This window comes from Cyrtonyx montezumae, unplaced genomic scaffold, assembly GCF_038088225.1.
Source record: "Cyrtonyx montezumae isolate F1298 unplaced genomic scaffold, pur_monq_1.0 scaffold_3, whole genome shotgun sequence".
NCBI classification, from domain to species: Eukaryota; Metazoa; Chordata; class Aves; order Galliformes; family Odontophoridae; genus Cyrtonyx; species Cyrtonyx montezumae.
Window position 1 is genome coordinate 111,570,478 of NW_027072034.1, and position 24,871 is coordinate 111,595,348.

The window sequence follows — 24,871 nt, forward strand, 5'->3', positions numbered from 1 at the left end:
GTGAGCTTGCAATGGAGCAGTGAAGCTCAAGTAGGGTGGAAGCTGCTTTTGAGGGACTTTTACTCCTACTCATTTCTACCTTTTGCCCAGAGATCCCCCTTGCTTGCCAGGAAGCCCAGTGAGGGCAAGCATTTTGCCACCTGGATTATGCACGCACCAGTTGAGGAAACAATTCTGCATCTGAAAGAGGAAATCTCCATCCTGGCTATTTCCAACCTCTATTGTTTGTTCCCCTGCTCATGCATTACACAGTGCAGTGAGCAGAGCGGTGAGATTGCAACACTGTGCATGTGCTTTCAGACATTTAATTTTAGCCTTGCAAGAAGGATTTGTGGTATCGAGAAAGCCCAGTTCTAAGGAAAGAGGAAACCTGTGATTCTGACACTTGACTTTGACCAAAAAAGGAAGCAACTCATGTTGGTGACCTAATGGCTTTAGTCATCCGCGCTGCAATGCTCAGGGACACAGTGGGTGCCCAGAGGGGTTTTCCCACCCCAAGGGCCTGTGGCTAGGCTGGAGTCCTTGTGCACCCAGAGCTTCACGCTTAAGGCTCTGGGGAGCCCAGGATTTGCCTGTCTTACAAGGACAGCATCACCGGGGCTCCCTCAAGAGCTTTCCTAGAACTGGGGCACACTGTTGCTTCCTCAAAGGCAGAAGCATGCTTGGTGTCCTTTTCCGGATATTATTATGTATATATTTTTTTGAAATCTTGCAGTTATAACACTCTTTCAATTCCTCAAAACCTGGCTTCTGCATGTGACCAGAGGCATCGTCTCCTTTCCTGCTTGTCCCTTCCCCTTCCAATAGCACATGTGTACAAAGCATGGCTGGAGCACACAGGGTACAATGTGTGCATTTCACTGAGAAAGCCACCAAACCCCAGCACGGTGTGGGAGAACCCAGCACCTCACTGTGACCGTGAGGGAAGACAACTGCAATGTAGCTTTGTCCCTGTCTGGTTTGTTATGTCAATGAATAAAGGGAAAAAAAAAAAAAAAGGGGGGGGGGGGGAAGAGGAAAATGCTTATTGAGTGCTAAATACTATACCAAATTAAACAGAGAGCTTTCCCAGACCTGGTGTGTTCTAATCCTACTGCCCCAAGCAGAGCTGCCCAGTGGTGAGGAGAGTGAAGATTTCTCAACTTTTTTCAAACCCATGAATGTTGTATCTATGTGCTATAAGCCCCTGCCGTGCATCCGTATTGCTTGGCTAAGGGCAGGAAATGGAGACTTGGTGGGTCCCTGCAGCCCTATGCACTCCCACACGAGGGTGGACTTGGGGGCTCCTGGAGAAGCAGAGAGCAAAGGAGAAGATCTTGAGGCTTGCCCCATGGGTGCCTACGTACTCAGCACTGGTGAAGCCACACCTCAAGTACTGTGTTCAGTTCTGGCCCCTCACTACAAGAGCGTATCCAGAGAAGGGCAATGAAGTTGTGAGGGGTCTGGAGAACAAGTTGATGGAGAGCAGCTGAGGGAACTGGGGCTGCTCAGTCTGGAGAAGAGGAGTTCAGGGGAGACATCATTGCTCTCTACAAATTCTCTACAATTCTCCAAAAGAGCGGTGCTGCAGTGGCATAGGCTGCACAGGGAGGTGATGGAGTCACTGACCTCAGAGGTGTTCCAGAACCGTGTGGATGTGGCACTGAGGACATGGTCAGTGGGCACGGTGGAGATGGGCTGGTGGTTGGACCAGGTGATCTTAGTGATCTTTCTAACCTTAATGATCCTATGACATGGAGGTGGGTGCCCAGTCCTCAGCACCAGGCTGTTCTGCAGCGTTCCCATTCCCAGCCAAAGCAGGAATGCTAGGAATGTGAAATCCTGGCACGCCGCCCCCATGCCCCCCCCCACTCCGTGTCCCTGTCCCTGTCGCAAGAACAGGATATTCATCCAAGCAACATCCACTCACACACAGCTCGCTATCAGGAAAAAACACTCAGTCAGCGTCTGGAGGGGCTGATGGGCCGCCGGGGCTTCTGCGTGGGGAGCAGGAATGGGAGCTGCACAGGAGCCTCAGCACACAGGGGCTGCTGTCAGGCATCACAGCAGACAGGAGAATCCAAAACGTGGGGATTTAACTGCGTGCCAGAGTCATCTCACTTCAAGTAAAATAGACTGGCAGCTTCTATGTGGGTGCCCCCAGCCACATGGACATGTCCCACTTGCAGTGCAGGCTCCATAAATCTGTCCTTTCGCAGGTAAACAGGATCTGGTCGCACTGCCTGACCTTGTTTACCTCCCCGAAAGAATCTGGCTGGAATTTTCTTTTCTTTTCTTTTTTTTCTTTTTTATTTTTTTTTCTTTCCTCGGGGCCGGTGAGTCAGCCAGCAGAAATGTGTGCAGCCTTTCCACACTGACTCACACCGCTGCCCGCCGCTCCCCTCTGCCCCGCGCCACTGGGCCAAGAGAAAGCCCCGCGTCCCCCTGGTGTAACTCATGCACCGGCGGCCGCGTGGTGACGGTGGCAGCGGCGGTGACGGTGGCAGGTGGGAAGCGCTGCCAAGCACTCGAGCAGCCCCCATGCCAGAACACAGGAAGTGCGCTGAGCAATCACCCCCGTGCATTGTCAGCTCCAAAAGCACCAAAGCAAACAAAACAAAACAAAATAATTATTAAAAAAAAAAATAGGTCTAACTAGAACAATTGCCCAGAAGAAAAGAAAAGAAAAAAAAAAAAAGTAAGAAAAAATTACAGGCCAAGGGACTTGGCCGGGCGTCAGGATCCTTGTTTTCGCTTCCCAACACAATGCATGTTAAATAATACTTCCTTCTCGCAACACGGCCCTCTTGGGCCGCCCCTGTTTGTCTCGGGGTCCGAGCTTAGCATAATGGCTATGGGGCAGCCGCTCTGCCCCCACTGCCCCTGCCTGCTCCCACTGCTGCTGAGGAGGAGTGAGGAGGCTCTCAGTGCCCTTTCAGCCTCTGCCACCCATTGGCAGTTCAGGGCTGAGATGATTTGCGGGGTGGTAGCTCCCCAAGGTCAGCCAAGCAGCCATCCCAAGTTATCCCCATATAGCCATGCCTAAGTTTAGGAGCCATCCATAGGAGCTGATCACAGCAGTCATATGATACACACTGACTTATTGCCAGGTTAAATAAAACAGAATTTAAATATACATATATATACATAATTGGTAGGATGAATGGTTTCATGACATTTCTAGGCAGGCTCCCAGCCAGGTATAAGGGGAAGAACAGTTCTTCAGCTCTCCAGCCTTCAGGTCCCACTTGGCTTGGGCTCAGCTTTTATTTCTCACGGGGATTTCTCTCCCAAATGATGGTGCTGCTGGCCCCCACACCGTTTAGATGTCTGTGTTGTGGAGGAATCCAAGGAAAACTGGTTTTGTTTATTTTAGCTTCTTTCCTGAAAAAATTTAGCATCTGAGGCACCACACCTCATGTTTGTTGGCAGTGTCAATCAGCAGCCATCCCTGTTTCTCTCTCTCCTCTTTCTCTGCCTCCATCTCCATCTCTATCTTGTCATTGGATTATTAGGATTTTTCATTAAATGTCGGGCGCAAGAAAGGAAGATGGAAAAAAAAAAAGCTGGATTTGATCCTTTTAACCCTCCTCCCCTCTTTTTCTCATCCATACCTGGCAGTAACTGTGGTCACAAAAAGTGGGCCAACAGTGGGGTTCACCTGACAGCAGACATCTAAACATTGGCTCTGAATTCTCACTCAGCCATCTCAGCTCCCTCCATAATCAACAGAGATGGGCACTTCCATAAAGCAACTCAGCTTAATTTCTAGAGGGTTGGGATGAATCATGCTGTGGCAGCGCTCAATGCTCCCCTTTGTCTAGAGCAGGAGGCAAAGGCTGCAGGTGTTTGACTGCCTAATTTTCAACCAGCTCAATTGAAGGTACTTAATTTTCAGCTGGTAAACAGTAGGCACAGTGAATCCCACCTTGGGAGAACAATGTGGCAGCGTACGACAGGCAGCGGCAGGTCCTAGAACACAGCTCCCACCTTGACTTTATTAAACAGCTGCAGACACTGCTCACATTTGATCACGAGAACCATTGCATCAGCAAAACATGGATTGCTCAACCCACAGAGCAAGCCTCGTCCTCCAGAAGTGTTGTTAAAGAAAATGTTATGTGGGGGCCATGAAGCACGTCAGAGAATTGAGCTGAGGCTAATGGTTTGTTTCTATAAGGACGGGGTTTTCCCCGGGTCTGGCACGACACTTGTCCCTATCTGCTGCCAAGCTTTTGACAGTTCATCCTCTTCTGATAACACAAGAGAAAATCTGTGGTAACCAAACCCAAGGGTTGAGCCCAAATCACCACGTGCAGCCCCTCCAGCTCAGTGCTGCCTGTTTGACCATTTCAAGCCCTGGCTTCTGCCGGTGGCTGAGTGGTGCTGCTGACAGCTCACCCTCCTTATGGCGAGAGTACAGTGGAAAGTTTATTCAGTCCAATGTTTGTTGTTTGGCCTCCTCTACGGAGGGAGCAGGTGCTGGAGGGTGTTTGGTTAGCTGGTTAAACAAATTGAAGCGTTCCTGCCAGCTCCTGCAAGCTCAACAGGCAGCAAGAAGCAGCTCGGATGTTTCTCTGTGTGCACGCTTGGGGCTCTGGTCATTGCTTTACAACAGCTACATGTTCAGTGCTGAGATGGCCCTAGAAAAGGCTGCACAGCCAGGGTATAGGAAGGTGAATGTTCACATTAGGATAGTCCAGGTTGACTCAGCACCGCTCCTTCAAACTCTCCTTAATGGCCCTCACAGCTCCAGCTTGGAATCCAATGCAGACAAGTGGTGGATTGACTGTTGCATGCTGAAAATTGTATCAACGTCACACCAAGCCACCCGACTGAATTATCTTCCAGGTGAATGTCAGGTTGGATATTAAGAAAAATTTCTGGTGATGGCACATTGAAACAGGCTACCCAGAGAGGTGCTGGAGTCACAAACTGCTCTCTGCAGTGACAATGTCTATGGTGATCCCTCTTGCTTATGGGGCAGGCACACATCTATGAGGTGTGATGAAATCCTGTAGAGCTGATCTGTGTCACAGACCGTGGGAAGCAGTGGTGGTGATATTTTGTGGTGGTTGTTTGCGTGACCAAACAACGCAAAGTCCTGAGAACTCTTTGCAAAGGGGAGTCAAAGCACTGTCCCATCTGCTTGGAATCTTCCAGCTCTCTCCTTTCACACTTCAATTATGTACATGTTTACCACATGGAATACTTCTGTAGATTGGACACTTAGCATCAGGTCCTAGGTGGGATGACCAGTGCCTGCACACAGTCTGAAACCTCTTGGGGTCTTCTAATTATTTGTTTGACCAAATCTTGCCAAGAACTGCCTTCCTACCAGGTTCTGCAAGCAGACAGCACTGCAGCCATCAGCAGTGTCGCCCGGTCAGATTTCCTTAGCAACAAATCTCACTCTGTTGCAGTTTCAGGCACTTCCTAAGAAAACTTTCTCAAATGCATCTGAAGTCTGTATAATTTTGGATGGGAAACGTAACTGCCTACCAAGAAAAATGGGAACATGCACTCCATTTTAAGCCCATGACAGAAAGTAGTCGCGGAGTCACGCGGCCGCAAAGCTCCCATCACCCCTGGCCAGCCCTTGCCTCCAGTCCTGCTCAGCAGTGTGCAGAAATAGCTGTGGGCAAAAATCTACCCAGACAAAAGCCAGGGAGGTTTCTGATGTCAGCCGGGCACCAGACACGGCTGTCAAGCCTGTGTCCCGTCGTGACGCTCATGTACTGTCTTAACACCCTGCTCTCCAGTCATCTACATTTGTCTTTGGAGTGGAGATGTGTCAGGATGCAGGAGAAGTGGAGGGATGGATATGATCTCTCATCTTGTGGTGAAATACAGCGATAATCCCCCCCCCTACTCAAAAAGATTTTTTTTTTAAGTTAAAAAAGTGTTTGGCTGAATCACCAGACCAGCTGCTTCCTACATAAATAAGAGGCACGCACGGTGTGCAGAAAGGAATAGTTGACATTCCTAATCAATTAGATAAGGGGAAAAAAAACAGTTCATTTTCCTGTTCAAAATGAAATTATCATGGTTACTTCAGATTTCAAGGGCATTTATCTCTCGGCTTCAGACGGGCTGGGGGGGCACAGGTGCTGGGCTGGGGTAGGACCCAGCTGCGCAGCCCCAGTTTGCCTCAGTAGAGACAGGGCACGTGCTCTTACCAGGCCTGGGTTAGCTGGCAGTGCCCGGAGGACAGTCTTTAAACTCTTTTGCCAAATGTTAAGAAGGAAATGCTCTGAGATCCTGCCTATGCACTGCGTGGCTTTGGAAACCTGGATAAACATAGACCCAAGGGCATGCCAAGGGAAGCGAGGTGAGGAGGAAAGTGGCTCTGAGGGTTGCAGGAGAATGGAGACGTTTTTCCTGCCCCGGTTCAGCTCTGGGTGTCTGAGGGGAGAAGGAACACCATCACGATGTAGGGTGTCTCTTGCCAAAAGCGGAGCCAAGCGCTGGCCCCATGAGACAGACGTGGCAGCGACTTCAGGTTGTTCCCAGCTCATCACACCGCCACAGGCTTCAAGATTTCCCGGCAATTTGGCGATAAAACGCGCAGCTGAGGCGAGGAGAGCCTGCACAGCCCTGCTCCCAGCCTCGGGAGATTGCGGTCGCCCCAAATCCCGGCCTACAGTGCCACCTAACGAGCAGCTGCTGAGATGTGAAAAGCAGGCGTTGGCTTCAAGGGCTTCCTCATGGCGCTCCCGCTGCTCTGCTGCCTCTCAGCCACCTCCCGTGAAGGATCTCCTTCCATTAAGGATGTCTTTAGCCCGTTTTGCTCTTCCCAGACAGCTCTGGGGAAAGAAGGGGACCTAGGATGGATGGAAAGTTTATGGCCAAAGAGCGTCCAGAAAGGAGAAATTCAGGCGGGTGATCTGGATGCTCTGCAGGGGTTGGGAGATCTGTTTGCTGTGCTCCTGGCTGTTTTCATTTTTATTGTGTATGACAGCACAGTTGCTGACCCAGGGAGCAGGAGCTTCACCTGAGATGTCACACAGAAGAGCAAATCCTAATTGCACTCCTGGGGGCGTGAAGGTCTGTTGGATGGTGTGGCATGGCACGGCAGGGCACGGCGTTTTGCCTGAAATGTGGATGAAGGACACCTAGTTCCTGTGTCCCCAGGGCTCAGCTCAGATGCAGTTCAGTGCCCACTTCAGGTCCCAGACCGGCTCTGGGCACAAGTGCCAATCCCATCATGGACTGAACCCCTCAGATGAGGGCCTGAGCTTGTAGAAAGCAAGCATCACAGATCTAGCCCCTTTCCAGTGTGAGAATGGGAAACATGTGCTGCTTTTCATGTAATGTGTTCTCTGAAAACATAAGGTTTTAGGACCGGGTGCTCTACAGTGCAGGTGGACTGAGGGATTACTGCTGCCATGAGAAGCTCATATGTTCATGTGCAATTCCTGAAAACAACAAAATTCAAGTTCATTGAAACAAAGAACTCGATTGAAGTCGTAAAAGCAAGCAAACCCGGAAAATGACAAAGCACTTATTTTCCCTTGCCCACCCATGCTTCAGTCCTAGGGCTCAGGACACTCAGAATCCTGCTAGAGCTTCCTGAAAAGGAAGCAATCAGCGCTGTGTACTTTGTGTACCAAAGCAGCGCACTTCAGTCCTGCTGTGACACAGAAGCGTTCAGCGCTCAGAGCAGCCCAGGGAGAAGGAACGCCATTCTTTAGCAAAGTGTTTATCTTGGAAGGTGCTTCAGCACCTTCGCAAGGACCCAGTTACGTGTTTTGCATGAATCAGGCACTGGACAGCTTGTGCATGCAGCCAGGACTTGGAACCGAGACCAGGACACGGATCTCTTGCCCTGGAAAATAGCTGTGAGGTTGGGCTGTGTCATGCAGCTACCTGTTCCCTGGTCAAGTGAGCTCTGAATGTGGCTTGTACCAAGAAGGACGACGTCAGCAGGTGATTGTGTGCCTCATTGCTCTCAACATAGACAATAACAAGTCCCTGAAGATGGGGACTTGATGGTCCCAAAGTCAGAAGGGACGGCGCCTTGATCTCTAGCACTACTGGGTGTGCGCTGTAACTGCTGAGCTACAGTTTAACAGATAAGAACACAACAGATACTCTTTCAGCGGTGTGTTCAAAGACAAATAGTAACTGCTACTGCTGCCACTGACCCTATCCTAGGAACTAGCTGAGCTCTTTGAGGAAGGCCAGGAAGACACACCGAAGAATGTTTCCCAGTTGCACCCAGGTATGAGCCCAGGTGCAGGAAAGCTGAGCTGCCCGCTAAAGTGAGGTGACACCAAGGGACAAATGCCAGCTGTGTGATGCGTAGGGGATCACAGCCTGGGGTTTGGTGCTTGCTATCCCATTAAGATGGCACTTCTGGCACCTCAGAGGGGCACTCAAGGCATGGCCACAGTGGAAGGGAAATGCTGAGTGCTCTGATCTAGTGGTAAAAGGCTGAAGCAGAAAGTTATTAGGTACAGCTCATAGAATTAAGGCAGAACAGCACCTTGTGCTGGGGCTCTGGCTTGCTGGCCATCTGATTCTGGGAAATCCCTGATCTGGGAGAGGATCAGAGCCGGGCAGGGAGCACACAGCAAAAGTGAAGCTTTAAACACGTCATTTGCTGGCGGCTGATGTGAGAGTCTGGGTAAACCAAAGGGCTGCCAATTGGCAGCAGAGGGCAGCTGCATTCCTTCCACAGGCTTTAAGCAAACCAATAGCACTAAAAGCACCGATCAATACAGGCATTCCCACAGGGTAGCTTTTCTGGAGTATAACTGCTGACATTCAGCACACCCTGCACTTGCCGAGCCAGCACAGCTCTGACTGGGCTGCACTCAGAAGCCAGTGCAACACAGACTTCATCCTTTTGCTGCCCTTTATTTTTGCAAAGCGTTACAAGGCTGCGTACCAAAAGCACAACCTGCGCATGAAACAGACCTGCGCGTGTAGGAGTGCCATCTACTGATCGTTCAACGCACAGCAGAGCACAGCAATAGGCGGCTAACCAATCGAGCCAGCGACACATCGCAAACAGCATCGGCAGCACGACTTCCATGGCTGCCAGCTCCTGTGGCGTTGCGGAATCACGGCAGCGTGCTCGCAGGCTGCCAAATCCCGCTCCTGATGCAACGTCGCTTCTTGGAGCTACGTCAAGCAGCATTTCTTCTGGGATGTGCTGGGCTGTTTTGAAGCCACGCTCCATCTTTGCTGCGCTCTTCTGGAAATAAAGAAAAGCCCTTGGCAGAATTATGCTTTATAGAATCTAAACGACTGTTAATAAATTTCTAGTGTTAATGTAAGTGCCCGAATCTACTGCAAGCTGAGCTGTTTAATCAAACCAGCAGCGATTAAAATGGTAATTCCCCTGTACTAGATTCTGCTTGCAATTTTTACTCGAGTAAAACTCTTTGAAGTTAATTGGAATTTTGATTAAAGGCTCCTGGATTTGGCTCTCTGGATTTGTTCTAACGAAGGTTCAATATTTGCTTTGGTTTTCTGTGCATTGAGTTCATTTCTATGTGTTAGTGTGGCTGTACAATTAGTCACAGCAACTCTTGTAAAGGTTTTGGTAATCTAGTTCCTGATACACTATAAAAAGGTCTTTTATCACGGAGTGGCTTTTGAAGGTTGTTAAGATCTGAAAGACTGGGCTGCTTAAATTGTTTGTCTTCATTATTTTTAGTCCTTATAAGTGTGTGAGTAACATAATGAACAGGTAATTCATAACTCGGGGCAGGGTGGGAGGATTCTTGTTTTTCACCCATAGGATGCCAGTCTGCGTTGTCAGACTCAACTGGACAGCATGCAAGAACGACAAGAAGAAAAAGCAATTAGAATGAAAAGCAGCTGGGCTAACAGCTTTAACAAGTACCATTTTTTGTCCAAAGAAGACCTCTACAAATAATAATAATAATAATGAAGTAAAACAATTTCTGAAAAGTGAAAGGAACCACGGGAGTGAATTGTGGTGCTCAGGGCACTTGAGGAACCAAGTGAGCATCGCCTCTGTAGCACTGCCACACATTTCACCGAGGTCAGTGCGATTGCACCTGAGAGCAAAACCTCCTGGAAGGAAGGTTGCGCAGAAGGCAGCGACGGATGGTTTTGTCATGCCATGGAGTTTGCCCGGAACTTTGTCGTGTTCAGATGTCACCTCACGCTCAGATCTCATCCCTCACCTCCCCAGCATGTGAGGGTTCTCAAAGGGTTGAGCCATGAGTTTTCCTTTATGCAGGGAAGGTGGGATTTCTCCCTTCCCCTAGCGCGTTAAGGTTGGAAGAGCGCTCCGAGAGCGCCCGGTCCGAACCATGGAGCGGAACGCAGCGTCTGCCGTTCCTCACTTCAGCTCCGCTATGATTTGCGCAAGGATTAAAAGCAGTCGCAACCCAGAGCGATGCTCTGACGTCTAGGCTGCGGTTTTTATTTTATCCCGAAGCTCTTCACGGACTCGGGGCCGTCACGACAGCGATCGAGGGAAGCGGGCGGCTGTGAGGGGGGCCGGGGCGGGAGGCGGGAGCGGCCCCTCCGGCGGTTCCCGCCCAGCGCCAGGCCCCGCCCCCCTCGCGCTCGCCGAAGGAAAACGTTGCGCAGGTTCTAAAACGGGGCGGGGGGAGGGGGCGTGGGAGGGGGGAGCGGCGGGCGACTGCCGCCAACGGGCACCGCTGCTCTCGGCCCCGCACGTCCTCCCCGGCCATGGAGCTGTCTGCTATCGGGGAGCAGGTGTTCGCGGTGGAGAGCATCCGCAAGAAGCGTGTGCGGAAGGTGGGCCGCGTGGTGGGCGAGAGGGGTCCCCCTGGCCCGGCCCGCCTCCCTCCCACCTCACACGGGAGCGGGGGGCGTGGTGGTGGCGGCCGCCGCGGCCGCTCGGGGGTGGGGCGGGAGGGGTCTCTGAGAGCCGCCCTATGGTGGCTGGGGGGGCTCGGCCACTCAGTTTGCCTGACTGCAGAGGGGTGGGGAGGGCTGACCCCGTGCCCTTGTGGTCTTTGGGAATCGCAGGGCGGTGTCTGGAAGCTGGGGAGCAACCCCCTGTAGGAAAGCGGCGACTCCTGGGCTGGAAGGCTGCGCTTTCCGTGCTGTCACTTTCTGCGCCAGCAGTAACAGAGCTTCCATCCTCCTGCAGTGCTCTGGGAAGTGTTTAACAAGTGCTGCGGTTATAATATTAAAGACTTCTTCACTGGTTGTGTGCCTCCTTCTGGGCCTCTGCGTGTGGTTGTTTGGTTTTGTGTTTGGGGCGAACAAATAAGCGGTTAACACCGAACTAAGGATGTTTGTTTGGGTTGAAAGGTGGAGTGACTGTCATGGATGGAGTGATGCCCCAGCACAGCAGCCAAAGTGACACTTCATAGGATCTCAGTCTTGTATATCTTCTCTGCTTGAACAGATTCTTCTGACACCTGCTCCTGGAGTGCATCTCCCTCTCGCTTTTATTCGCGGTGATTTCTTATATGGCTCCCTGTAAATAAATGCAGGGATGGCTGCAGTCTGGCATTTGGGGTTCTGCCTGATGCTTTCCCACTTAACCTACTCCAGGGAACCTGCTTTTAGCAGGCAGGTTAGACTCAGTGATCTCCAGAGGTCCCTTCTAGCCTCTGTGATTCTGCAGAGCAATAGTCGCAAGCTGGGGGGAGTTTGCATCCTTTTAAACAGCCCTCTGTGCCCACAGAGAAGGAGATACCACAAGTAAAGCTGAAAGAGGAAGTGGCATTGTTTTGAAAATCGAGTGGTGGGAAATGAGCTCTTTGCTCAGTTCTGTTGATTGGTTGCTTCTCTTACCACAGCCCATATTTGGTTGCAGACTTCACCTGTTTTCTTCTTTCTTTTTCTACCCTCCAGGGTAAAGTAGAATACCTGGTGAAGTGGAAAGGATGGCCCCCGAAGTAAGTTTCGTTTTACTTGTCTTTTTCTTAACTATCTGTTAATAGTCTTCACTGTATCTCTGCGACTGAGCATCTCATTCTTCACGAGTAACCTCATGTGCCTCATTCTGACAACTATAAACAAAGAGCCACAAACCAAAACTCTGCATTGTTTCTGCATCGGCAGCTGAAGGACGCAGACTGTACGCCAACCTCTTCTGACTGGGTTTTGCCACTACTAAAATATTCCATTGAGTTGTTTTTTAGATACAAAGCTTTTACAATTTGGTATGAGTATGACAAGAAAGCCTGATTCTTCAGAACCTGGAATGGTGCTCGCTTTTCTGAGTCAGCACCAAAGGGACCACACTTTCTTTGTAGAGCTATATGCAGTCTTTTAAAGTAGAAAACAAAGTGGTGGTCTTGTCTTTGTTATCCTACTGTATTTCAGATGGATTATAGCCAATTGGAGGTGATCTTTGTCCTTTGGAAACTACCTCAATGCCTTTATTTCCTTGTTTGAAACCTTCTGTTGTTCCAAACTTTGCTTTCGTTGCCATATTGCAAAAGGGAAAAAATATATATTTTTTGCATAATTGCTGTGTTGTTTACAGATGCTTCTTTATTAAAACACAGCTGCCTCTGAAAGAGAGTCATTGCTTTGTGTCTGAACAGTCTGTGACATGCTTTGAGATAAAAAGATTAGGTAACTGGAGAACATTTCTATGTCAGCTAGCAGTGTGGTAGAACGGCCTCATGGTCTTACCCATGGGGACAGCAGTCTGCTTTTCTGTTTGGAACTGTGTGTAGGTACCCAGTGCACACAGGTGTGACTACAGTGTGTGTGTGGTTGCCCTGGATGGTGCTGAGCAAGGGGGAATGTTTGCTAGCTCGTCCTTGTAGTTGCAAAGTGATGGGCGTGATCCTGATGGGTGTGTGGATGTGATCCCGACAGACTGTACCTCCTGTTTAAGAAGGTGGAATGTGTTTCTGTTTGCCTAATCCTTGTGCTTACAGGGCATAGATGAATGTAAGTAACTTCCCTGCTCTGGTGGTGATAGTAAAATTGGGATGACTGTTTTCTTGACTATAAATCCTGCTGCTGGAGTGTAACCTAGTCCTCTTAATGAGTACCAGCTGCAAAGTGGATCAGTTCTTGGACCACTTTGCCCTTCCTAAGTAGCTACACCTAATTTAATCACTATCAGAGGTTGGGAACATTTGTAGTCTGTGAAGCACTGTCCTGTTTGGCTGGAATACTAATATTCATGGAAAGGAGAATGGGATAAACACAGTGAGATGTTTTTTGGCAAGTCACATTGCAAGAGAAGGTGGAGTGAGACTTGATACTGCATTTCTTTTGACAGAGCAGCCCTTATTCTTGCTGCTGACTCTTCTTGCTCCGTACCTTGGAACTCTAGGGGAACCAGGAACTCTGGAGAATTAAAAGCATAGCGTATGCCCAGAGAGCAAGAGAATATGAAGGTTCCCTTATTTTGATGTTGTGAGAAGTGTGGGCACCTTCTTCATGCACACTCCCACGTTCAAAGAACACTGATATTATTTTATTTTTAACTGTTCATACAGTGGTTTGATTTGCTTAAAACCAAGATTCTTTGAGCATGCAAGATACTTTAATCCTGCTAGTAGTCTCTGTTCCTTGTTTCTAAACATAAATATGCCTGTGATGGCATGTAGCACCCCACAAGATGTTTGTATCTTTGTCTTCCAACATCTTCCAACATCTGCCGTTTCCTCGGCCCACGTCATATTTCTCTTCGTTGCCCTCCGCAGCCTTGTTGCATTGTTTTTGTTGTTTTTTCTTTTTTAATCTCTGTACCAGTTCTCTCGTGTTTCCCACTGGATACTTAACATGTATTTGATATTACACAAAAAAAGAAAGCATTAATGCCCCACTCCTCTGATTTCTGGACTGTACTGCTGGAGTCAGGGAATGAAGGAGTGACAGCCTGATTCTAGCTACAAGCTTGTTTACAACTTGTGTTGGAGTTAAGAGGGGAGGGAGAAGAGGAGGAGTAGAAGGAGGGGGAAGGAGGATCATATGATCTATGTTTTCCAGAGTGCCTGCTCTCTGCAGTTTTGCTGCAGCTTGGGCTGTGTGTGCCAGTATATATAGCTCTGTGTGTGTGTGTGCGTGTGGCAAACTGAACCATGTTTTTTTTGTATGCAGTGTTTTGCCACTGCAGTGAAGCCAGGAATTGAGCTGCAGGGAAAAGGGCAACACCCACCAAGGGTTTTTCTTTCTAGTTTTTTTTTTCTTTCAAAAAGCAAATCCTCTTTCTTCTCTTGCCCGTGAAAAGTAATCTGATGTCTTCCCCCCCCAATGTTATTATTTTTCTTAAATTTGTAGAATGAGTGCCAGAATCCCTGCAGCTGGGAGGAAACCTTCCTCTGTTCAAACAGCATCTTGGCTTTGACAGCTCACAGTCAGGTTGCTGCAGGAGGCTTGGGCAAAGGAGAGGGGGAGGGATCAATTGATTGTGAAGACATGTCTGTTCTTAACCCTCTGATATACAGTGCACCTGGGGATGTCTGAATTCCATGTTTTTGCTTCTCAGTTCTTTATTAAAAACAAACAAACCTGTATCTTCATTTATAGAACTGTTCTCCAGGATCTGTCCTTTCTTTCAGTACCTTTCTTCTAGCTAATGAGTAGATAAAAGGAAAAAGCATTCCCAAACCACCTCCTCTCCGTACGTATGTGCGTGTGCCACATGTTCCCATGTGCAGGCTGTGCTTCATCTAGAAATGTAAGCATCCTAAAATGCTTTCCCCGAGTTGAAAGGCACCACTACAAGTGCACCTTTGCCACTTGCACGTCTCCTGTCTGCCCCCCCTCTCCAGGGGTTGGAGGAGCTCTTTGTTGAGATGTTGGACATTACACGCCAGGAAACTGAATGCTCTGAGGCATTTGAGGTGTCAGACTTGCCTTCTTGCTTTAGGGTTTGCATGATAAAGACATACTGCCCATCTTTTCTGGGTAACTATAACCCCTTAGAATAAACCCTGCAGGGACCACCTTGTGACCCTTTCATCCTCCTTTGGCTGCTTCTCCATAGTGTTAATCACAGCCATGTCCCTTGGGAACAGGTTTTAGTGTGGCCTGCTGTGTGGCCTCAGCCCTTTCCTAAGCAGCTGTTTCTATTGTTGTCTGGCAGTCGAGAACGAGGGAGCAGCTAGTGACACTGTTCATGGGTTACTTTCAGAGTGTCAAGCTTATTTTAGGCAGTTTCAGTAGCCCTCACCACGGTGCGAGTGGGATCCTCCTTTGCCAGTACAGAAATGCAGGCGACCTGTGCTAGACAGAAGTAACCTGCAGGGGGAGCCTAGTTAAGAGAAGCAGCAGTTGGACCGTCGCCATCAACTTGCCTCAGGGCCCAAATCTAAACAGGTTCGCTTGAATGGCAGCAGTGGAGGAAAAATTAAACTCTTCTTAAGGAAATACTTTTGGCTCCAGTGATTAGAGGTAATTAATAATGCAGGGAAGAAGGCATACTTAATCTCTGAGCACTTTAAATTAAGAGAGACCTATTTTTTAGAACGCTGTATCAAGATTTCATTTAATTGTCCCATATATTTGCTGGATTTGTGGGAGTGCTGCAAATGCGACCTGCTCATACAGTGTCTTAAAACTAGTTTGACTCTGCACAGGCTTTGCAAATAGTGTGAACGGAGCCCTGGGGAGGAAAGCCTTCCCTGTTCTGCTACAAATTGCTGCCTGATGCTTGGCTCTGCCTGTCTGGTGGAAGGGGAGGTGATGTCTGGCAGCAAGTTTGGGAGGGGGGAATGGCTAGGATTCCTCAGAGCTCTAGCAGTGTTGTGGCAGGCCCCACTGAGCCTTGTGAAGACGATATCCAGGGCCTCAGCACACTGGGAACAGCCCTGCAGAGGGAATGTTTCATTAAAGCATTGTTTACTTTATATTCCTTATGTTTTTCTTCAGATACAGCACATGGGAGCCAGAAGATCATATCTTGGACCCTCGCCTGGTAGTGGCTTACGAAGAAAAGTAAGTGTGTGTGTTCTTTTCCTTCACTGGGCGCAGGAGATAGTGTCCTTATTCTGTTGTGGTGTCCCCGCTTTAATCAAAGATGAGATGCATAGCAGTAAGTCCTTCTCCATCTCTGTAACCTGGTCTTGACTGAGGCTGATAAGGCAAAATGAGGCCAAGCACAAGTAGCATTGAGGCAAAGAGCAGTTGTTCTCAAGTTTTAACTGGGTCTAGAGTTGGACTGGAGTGATGGGAGGTGCTAAGTTTCTTTAACCTGTTCTTGATCAGCTAAATCAGAGAAGTTCCTTTATTTCAGTAATTTCACTCCTGCAAGAAGCAGTTTCTGGGATGCTTTCCAAACCCACACTATTCACAATTGGGTTTTAACAGAGGAAATGAGGGAGCTCTGCTGCAAAAGGTGGAAGTCCTGGCTAGGCTTTGTGCTGTGGTGTTTATTACTTTGTTTGATTTGTGTTCTTCCTTCACAGGGAAGAGAGAGACCGTGCTTCAGGGTACAGAAAAAGAGGCCCCAAACCAAAGCGCCTCCTACTGCAGGTAGTTTCTTGCTCTTCTACTGTATATTTCTAGCTAGTTAGCTTTGTGGTGCTACTCTGCTCACAGGAATCTGGAAACTGTCCATTCGCTGTTGCATGGACAAAGTTGGAGGTAAAACACTAATACAAGAACTTGAACTTGGTGGGTAGGCAGGTACTTTTAACCTGTTAGCTGAACAGCAGCTTAAAAAAACGGCAAAAAAAGCACAAAAAACAGCTCTTGCTTTCTGAACTAGGATCTTAACAACTTTGGGTTTGAGTGGTTGCAAGTGGTTATGTGGCTGACATGGTCTTTTCATATCACACTGGGCTTGGACTTTCCAACATGTGACAGGTAGTAGCTGTCTGGAAGTGGACTTACAGCATGCTTTGATGGTTGCCACGCAAAGCAACCAATCCTAGGCCGAGTATATAAGGAAGAGCTTAGATTGCAGATGAAGAGATGAGAGAAACAGTGTTATAGGAGCACTCCTAGGTCACCTAGATGACTCAGGTAAGGATAGATTCTTGGCTCCCAGGTGAGAGCCCCGATGATTATATCATCAGATTCCCATTCTGAACCTTGCTGTGTTGATGTTCTTGTCAGCGGCTGTATGGCATGGACTTGAGGAGTGCCCACAAGGGAAAGGAAAAGCTCTGTTTCTCTCTTGCACGGAGGTTTGGAGGAGGAGACAGTAGCCTGCCAGGGGCCAAGACAGGGCAGGCAGAGTTCTCGGAGAAGACTGGGGGAACAGTCCTGCCATTCTCTCTCCGGAAGCAACGCAAAAACCAGAAGTACTTGCGACTGTCAAGGAAGAAGTTCCCCCGCATGGCAAGTCTGGAGAACCGAAACTGCAGGCATGACTTCTTCTTGAGTGACGCGGTAGACCTGGAGGCCCGGCAAAGCCCTGAGGACTGGGAGGCCATGCAGCACACCAGCAAAGAAGGTAAGGCTGGGCACCCCTTGGCTAAAAAGTTCTGGGGCGTGAGAAGGATGCTCTGCGTGCTGTCTCCTTACTTGGCTCGTCCTGGGATTGTGGCTTAGGTCAGGTCCTCAGAGCAGCTCTTGCTGGCTCACGTTGTAGCTTTCATGTCTGCAGATTTCTATAGTCTTAAATCAGTCACACTGCTCCCAGTGTTAGAAAATGTGCAGAAGTTACAAGAAGTTAGTGCCATGTTCTAGTTTCCATCTGGTGGAGGTGACAGTGACCTCTGCCTCTGTCCACACATCTGCATGTGTTTTGCTTGTTGCTCCCCTAAAAGGAGCTTGGCTGGTCTTGGACAAGCTCTGACATTGGCACTCCTCTACCCGTGCTGATCTGAGAGCAAACAGGAATGTCTTTAGGAACCCACAGTACATTCCTTCTGCCCCCTCCTTCCCTTTCCTCCCCACGCCTCACATCCTCTCTAAAGCCCATTGCTGCAGAGCTTATAGGAGAGGGGAATGAGAGAGATAAGTGAGGATGGTAACTCCTGCCTGATCCTGTTGAGTAGGCAGTATGAGTGTAGGTATGGGAGATGTCCTAGCATGTTTGGCATTCTGGTGAGGGATACCATCCTCTTGTGCAGGAGGGCTGTGGGATGTGTACGTTGCTCTGAGTTACCAGGGAAACTCTGTCCTTGCGTTATTAGAGCTTCTGAAGGCGTAAGCCTTCCTGAGGAGTGGAAAATAAGGGCTTGTGCTGCTTGTAGTAGTTAAGGGAATCCTGTTACTCCATGCTGGGAGTAGTTAGCCGGGTTGGATTAGGCAGGATTTTGGGGAGAACATTGCATTCAGGGAATCAGTGCTATCCCCTCTCCTTTCAGACAGGGGCTAGAACAGTACCTGAAATCCAAGGAGAAAGCAATGGGTCAAGCACAGAGCCCAGTGTCACATAGTGACAGCAGACAGATGTGCAGGTCTGTTCTCAGCTGGAAGTGTTAGCCTCTAAGGTGTTTGGGTTCTGAAGGGCGAATGGCACTAGAGATACAATAATTGTTTTTTGTTTTTCCCTTGGCATGTGTGGAATTCTAGTTAGTGTTACTGTTACACATCTCAAGTATTTGAGACAGAAGTCATACATAACCTTTTAAGAGTGTATTTCCCATATTCTTTGCCCAGCTTGAGACAAGAAGATATAGTACAGGTGCAGTGGCAGAGGGAGGGAGGGTATGTTTTACTTCCTCTCTGCCTATTTTTGTGGCTGCTGCTGGGAGCTAGGGGAGATGTGGTTTTGGATGGGAGAAGGACTGTTAATTGTCCATGTCAAAGTGCAGAAGTATTTGGGTTTATGGTATGGAGCTATCAGGGAGCAAAGGAAGAACATGAGAATTGGAGAGCAGCTTCTTTGTGAGGCAGTACTTACGTTTTGTAGCCAGGCTGCATTACAGATGCAATATGAAGAAGATCCTCAACTTCAGATCCCTCTGATTCCCATGAGAGGATCTAAGAGCTTGTGATTTTTGACTTTTCAGGGGGTAGGGCATTTGCAAGAAGGTCAGCTTGCTCCTGAGTGAGTGTGTTTTGCTGGTAGAGAGGCAAATAGATTGAGAAGTCACTGGAGGTGCTGGGGAATTGTGTGTGGCTAGAGGTGCTGGGTGGTTGTTACTGCATCCTGTTGACTTCCATGTAGGTTGATCCAATGCTGGTGTGTGTCTGAACACCCTTACTACTGCCTGCTTTTCCCTTTGTAGTCTGGAGAGATCCTCTGTTTTTCCTTAGCCCCTCAAGGGAGGGCTTGCCCATGTTCTTCCTTGCCTTGTGTGTGCAGACTGAAATCATGCTGATAGCATCCACCGTTTGTCAGAAACAGGGCTCCTTTTCCATCCTCTCCTTTGCTTTCTTCCTCTCCCCTCTTTGTCTTCCATCTTCTCTCCCTCTCACTAACATGCTCTGTCTGCCTCTCCTTTTGTAGCAGATGTGGATGGCAATCTCCCTTGGATTCCCACTGTGCCCCCCAGCGAAGTGACAGTGACAGACATCACGGCAAACTCCATTACCGTCACTTTCAGAGAAGCACAAGTGGCTGAGGGCTTCTTCCGAGACCGGAGTGCACAGCTCTGAATCTCCATTTTCAGTGCTCCCCTAAATCTAGTGCTTTTAGGGTGGGGCTAGGGAGGGGTTATTTTATCCCTTAAGGAAAAAAAAAATCCAAAATGTCTCAAAATGTTTACAGAGACCTTTTTTCTTCTCCTTTTACCCCTTTCAGATACGCAAAAAAAAAAAAAAAAAGGCAGCATAGGGGGTGTGTATTTGTCATTGCTTTGTCCATCTGAAAAACTGACAGCCCTTTCCCTGGCAAAGACTCCCCTCCTAGATGTCAAAGCAGCAAGCTGAACAATTTGGCTTTTATGCTGCTAAGTGGCAGCAGCTGCATTTGTGGGGAGAGGGCATGTGGAGGTGGAAAGCAAGCTAGGTCTCTAGCCTGCTGCCTTGTTCTGCAATTGATATCCCTTGGATAAAGATACTTCTCTGTGCGTTGCTCTTCCCACCTTCCTCCTCCCTCTCTTCATGCAGCATTAAGAGACGATGGATCCTACCTGTGTAGATAACTCCAGCCTGTTAAGACTCTCCAGTGCTGTTATCCCTGGGGCCTGCTGTCAGGACTTCAGAATCGTATTTGCCTGTCTGTGGTAAGTAAGGCTGTGCAGCACAGCAGGTCCATGTAGACAGCAGAGCTTTCTCTGGTCGTTGGTCATATAGGAAAGACTGAAACACATCTCTGAAATCTAAATTGGCTAACTAAATTCAATTTGCCCTCATTAAAAGCCCAGAAACCAAGCATAGTCAAGGCATACCACTCCGTCTATGCTAAGCAATATTGCCAGGCTCATCTGTGCTGTGTGAAAAATGTGTTATGGAAAGTGGGGTGTTCCTGTCCTCTGCCAAATTCTGGTTTAATGACAAATGCTGCCCTGAATCTATGATGATTGTTGGTTGAAATCTGACTCTCCTTCCTTGGAAGGAGGGGCTAACAAGACAACTGAAGCATTGCCTGGCACTGCAAAGATATTCAAGATACTGGCACAGGCCCAGGACACAGGAATTGGACAGAACTGAGCTAGAAATGGACCTTGATTAGCAGCAAATTCTGTTCTTGGATGCCATTGGGAGATCCAAGGTAAACAACATGCGGAGAAGGCATGCATTAGAGTAGAAGGAGGTGGGGTGGGATGGGGGAAATCATAATTCTTAGCAAGGAGAATTCTTGGATTGTACTGTCTGAGTAATATTCTTCCACGACTCCGGTCTCCTCACAGTATCTGTGATCCTGTACTTCTTTACTGATGGAAACTTCCCCTTGGAAGGCTTAAAACTTTGCCAAGGAAAGTGGTCTGCATTTCAATAGACCCTGCCTGATCTTGCACTTAAAAAATGCCTCATGCTGGACTGCCTGTGACACTTTGAGGTATTCAAAGAAATGCTGTATTTTGAGTTGGTAGTTTAGCATAGCATCTGCTCCTGCACATGCATATTCTTTTCCATTTTCTTGAAATCAAGTTTTATTTAAGTAACTTAACATTTTAAATACAAACATTTTCCTATGGAAAGCAAGAAAAGTAAGCTACAGTCTGAGGTGGGAACTGCCAGAGAGAGCTGCAGGGTAATGTTGGCTGTCATTATTACCGTCCTTTTAAATTCTTTGTTCCCTCTCCCTACTCCACACAAAGCATTTCTTTCCTGCTATATTTATTCTGTATGAAATTGTGAGCCTTCTTAGCTCTGAGCTGTAGATGCCTGTGGAATTGGGCAATGTGCAGCAGTTCCTTTGAAGGGCTATGTCTGCTAGCCTATGGAGTTTGGGAGCTCTGGGACTTCTGGTCATCCAAACATCTGCTTTTCACAAAGTGCTTGGGCTGCTCCCTGGAGCTTTTATTAAAAGCAGTTTTTACCTCAGATAGGACGTGACGGGTCAGCGCAGAGTTAAGATTTCCCCTTCCATCTCAGAGCAGTTTAAGTAGGCCAGTCTTCCACTGTGTTGCAGCAGTTCCAGGACCACAGAGAAGATCCTGAATTTTTGAACTAACCTTTTGTCTCCCAAATAGGCAACATGGAAGTTTAATTACAGAGAAATTAGGGTGAGAAGTGAAAGGGGGAGAGTTATGTAGTGGAAGAAAGAGTGAGCAGGAAAGAAGCTTAGAACAGCTAGCAAGGGCAGACCAATGTGGTGAGCACGTAGGCCCAGGATGTGTGTTGAATGTGGGTATCTGGAGCAAGGCTTCCAAATCTGGAACTGTATCACTTAAATAGATTTGCCGTCTTCTGCAGTGTGTGAGGCTCAGTGTCACTCACTGTCACACCCTACACACACACCCCTCTTCCTGATGTTTGCCAAATAGGTGGAATACGTTCATCTTCCTTCTTACTGTGACCTGTGGGCATTCTGTATGGTTGAGTCTGCTCACCAGGGTTGCCATAGGTCAGGTAGTCACAGTTGTAGAAGCACAATATTTTAGCTCATGTGGGGAAAATTCTTGAATTCCAGCTCACCCTGCTAATCTTCATGGTGTTTGTGGGATCTGTTTTCTTTAATGCAGCTACTGCCACCTTTGTCCTGTCTTCATCTCATGGTATGAGTACACCAAAACCCTTCCTACTTAGGAAGGTTCCTGTCATCAGCTGACATGGGAAGCCGTACCAATCCCATGGCAGAAAAGAGCTTGTCATAGTAAACCAGTTCTCCATCCTCTGCTTTTTCTTCCACTCACCAGCTGAGGCTTTTCAGTGTTTTGTTTTGGCATTTCTCTTTAATCATCTTTTCTTTCTCTTGCAGTAGAGTTTTCAAAAAACCTGTGGTGCTCTTTCAAAGAGGATACACCCACAGCTCCATCTCTTAATCATGCTTGGATCAGGCTAGCTTGTGTTTTTTGTGGTGACTAATCACCTGACTACATGGAGTGTTGAACAAAGTACCTGGCTCCCATCCTGCTTTATGTACAGGTCAGTTAGGAGTTAACCACCAGGTTAAGGTGCAGCAGGTTGCATGTGCATGGGTTTGGTTTGCGTGTGTGAGGAGGAGTTTGTGGTAGGGAATTAAACAATTACTGTGGGATGTTTTGTTTTTGTTGTTTTTTTTTCTTTGCTTTTGATATATATATATTTTACATTCATGAATTCAATGTTAAAAATTCATTAAAGATTTTTTTTGGTCTTTTTAATACTCTTCCATCATGTCTGTTGACATGTCGTTGTAGACTTCCTTGGTGGAGCTGGTCTTCAGGGACTTTAAAATAAACTTTAGTCCACTTCTGCAGATGGAGAGATGTATTTTTTTTTTATTTTATTTTATTTTTTTACTTTTGATGTCAGTAGGGCTCCTCTGGGCTCACTTTTCTCCCAAATCCCATCCGTCTTCAGTTTCAATCCCAAATCTGGATATTGAACTGGAACTTCTAGAGCTCGCATATGAAAATCGGATGCAGTGCTCAGAGCTTTGTTACGCATTCCATTTGATTAGGAGAGCCAGAATAGCATCCAGCTGAAGGAAAGTTTAATAACTCTATTCAAAGCACAAGCTGAGAATAGAAATGGGCTAGCTCTCCCATACCTCATTTGGCTTCGTGGCTGTAAACAAGGAAAACAAACTTCAGCCAGTAGAACTTTAGTGAGCTGTGCACGAGAAACAAACTTCTCATGGAAGAGCCGTTCTCACAGTTGTTTTTCAGAACTGTTCCAATGTGAGAATGACCAGCTGTGTTTCGGGGACAGAAACTTCATACTTCATAATCTTCTTATAGTAACTTCACTGTCTATGATGTGACAGGGCTGAGGGGCTTCGTGAGATCAGAAAACCTTTATTGTTAACACTGGTTTAAAAAGCTTTTTATTTTTTATTTTTTGAAAGGTCTGCCTCTGTTCCTGGCTGGTTACAAACTAGATGTTGTTGCTCAGATATGTAAGTGATGCCTTGGAACAGCAAGTTTTAACACGTAAATAGTGGCATTAAGTAGCCTTGTGGCTCCTGCATGCTCCTTTATTGTCTTTGCCTTTGCTTGGGGGCCCTTTTGCTTGTGAAGTCAGACCGAGGTATTTATTTTATTTTTTCTTTCTTTTTCAAGCACAGCCAGAGTATTATTATGAGAACACCCAGATGCCATTCTGTTGTCCAAAATAAGCTTAAATTTGTTGGTGATCTGACCCTTGCTTGTGTCAGAGCTTCATACAGCAAGGAGCTTATTGAGAAAGGAATGGCTCTTTTTGTTGTTGTTGTTAGTGTTGTGAAACTATCCAGAATTGTTCTCTTGGTGTTTTGTGACTGAATGTATAAAATTGTTTGTTTGCCTCACAGGGAGCCGGTGGCCCCAGCGCTGTTTCCTGCTCTATGGCAGTGTTTTTTGATGGTTTCACTGGAATAGAGAGGAGAGGCCTCGTACAGGTCAAAAAATAGGCAGGGTAGCTCGTGCAAGACCTTCACTGGTAGCCACAACAGAAGCTAAGGTGCGGAAGACAGCAGTGAGAGCTGTTAGCCACATCCATGCGTTTGAGCAGAGCTCTGTCTGCCGTTGCCTCCCCACCCCTTCCTCTCCTCTCAGGTTTTCTGAAGTAGGGAAAGTGGGGAAAACAACTCTTTCTAACGCTTAATGGTGTCTACTCCTCTTCAGCTCCTTCCTTGCTTGCCTGCAGCCTGAGAAGAAGAGGGCTGTTGACCTAGGAAGAAAATAGTAGCGGCAGGAAGAGAGGGAAGGAGATGCCTCAGGTTTGCTCTTGCTGGGTTGTGAAGGGCAAACCTTTGGTGAGCAATTGAGAGAGAAGATGTGATGTAAGAGCAAAGAACTTGTAATGAAACTTAAGGGCCAAAACCACCATGATTTTCAAAGAAATTCTGAGGTGATTAACCTGTTTTTTGTTTTGTTTTGTAATTGTTTGTTGAGGTGGGTGTTAACTGCCATCTGCCAGTTAATAGCAGCTAAGTGAAGACAGCCTGCTCCTTATAGGCCCTATGTGCTTCTCATTTGCTTGTGAATTTACCTCACTCTCCAAGAAGAGTGGGAGAATCATATGATGGGGATGGAGAAGAGACAAGTAGGGGATGAAATGAGGCCGTGTTCAGCCACTTGTTCTAATGCAGTCCCTTCTGCTCCAAAACCTGTGATCAGCTCTGGTGTGTCAATGCTTCAGAGCAGTCAGTGGGTGGATGGCCCTCTGAGCAGGCCACGCAGAAAGGAGGTGCTGCATTCATGTGTCTCTTTTATCTTTTGGAAAGCAAGGGAGGTGTATGTTAACAGCTTATGTAAGGTAATTTCTACATAGAAGTATATAGCATTCTCATGTACAAGTGAAGGGAGCTCTTTTACTGTTTTCAAAATGGTTGTCTTCAAGAGCATGATCTTGAGACAGTAGGTTATGGTGAAGGGCCCCACCGAATCTGACTGTAATGGAGCTGTCTTTGCAGAGACAGCATGAACCTTGTGGGTGTTGAACCACCCATGTTCCAGCCAAGCAGCTGGGAGTGCCCACGAAACTGTTGAGAAGCAATCACTTAGGATTGAACTCAGACTTCTCAAATGCTTTCCTGAAACGAGTACTT

The 24,871-nt window shown here is 47.7% G+C and overlaps 1 protein-coding gene across 3 annotated transcripts; it reads left to right on the top strand.

Annotated features, from left to right (window-relative positions):
- Positions 1-10,520: 10,520 nt before the first annotated feature.
- CBX7 (chromobox 7) lies at positions 10,521-19,551 on the top strand. 3 transcript variants are annotated; one of them, XM_065742916.1, is made up of 6 exons: positions 10,521-10,725; positions 11,797-11,840; positions 15,784-15,849; positions 16,320-16,386; positions 17,143-17,311; positions 19,259-19,551. In XM_065742916.1, the coding sequence occupies exons 1-6, from the start codon at positions 10,657-10,659 to the stop codon at positions 19,405-19,407; spliced, it is 564 nt and encodes a 187-aa protein (XP_065598988.1). In that variant the 5' UTR covers positions 10,521-10,656; the 3' UTR covers positions 19,408-19,551. The 3 variants fall into 3 exon arrangements, with proteins under 3 accessions (XP_065598988.1, XP_065598986.1, XP_065598987.1); XM_065742914.1 differs by having other exon boundaries at positions 10,523-10,725; positions 16,972-17,311; XM_065742915.1 differs by having other exon boundaries at positions 10,523-10,725; positions 16,972-17,311; positions 19,262-19,551.
- The last annotated feature ends 5,320 nt before the right edge of the window (positions 19,552-24,871 follow it).

Coding starts and splice junctions, on each gene's coding strand:
- CBX7 (XM_065742914.1), top strand. CDS start 10,657: ATGGAGCTGTCTGCTATCGGGGAGCAGGTGTTCGCGGTGGAGAGCATC. Junction 16,387..16,971: donor CAAAGCGCCTCCTACTGCAG/GTAGTTTCTTGC, acceptor TGTTCTTGTCAG/CGGCTGTATGGCATGGACTT. Junction 17,312..19,258: donor GCAGCACACCAGCAAAGAAG/GTAAGGCTGGGC, acceptor CTCCTTTTGTAG/CAGATGTGGATGGCAATCTC.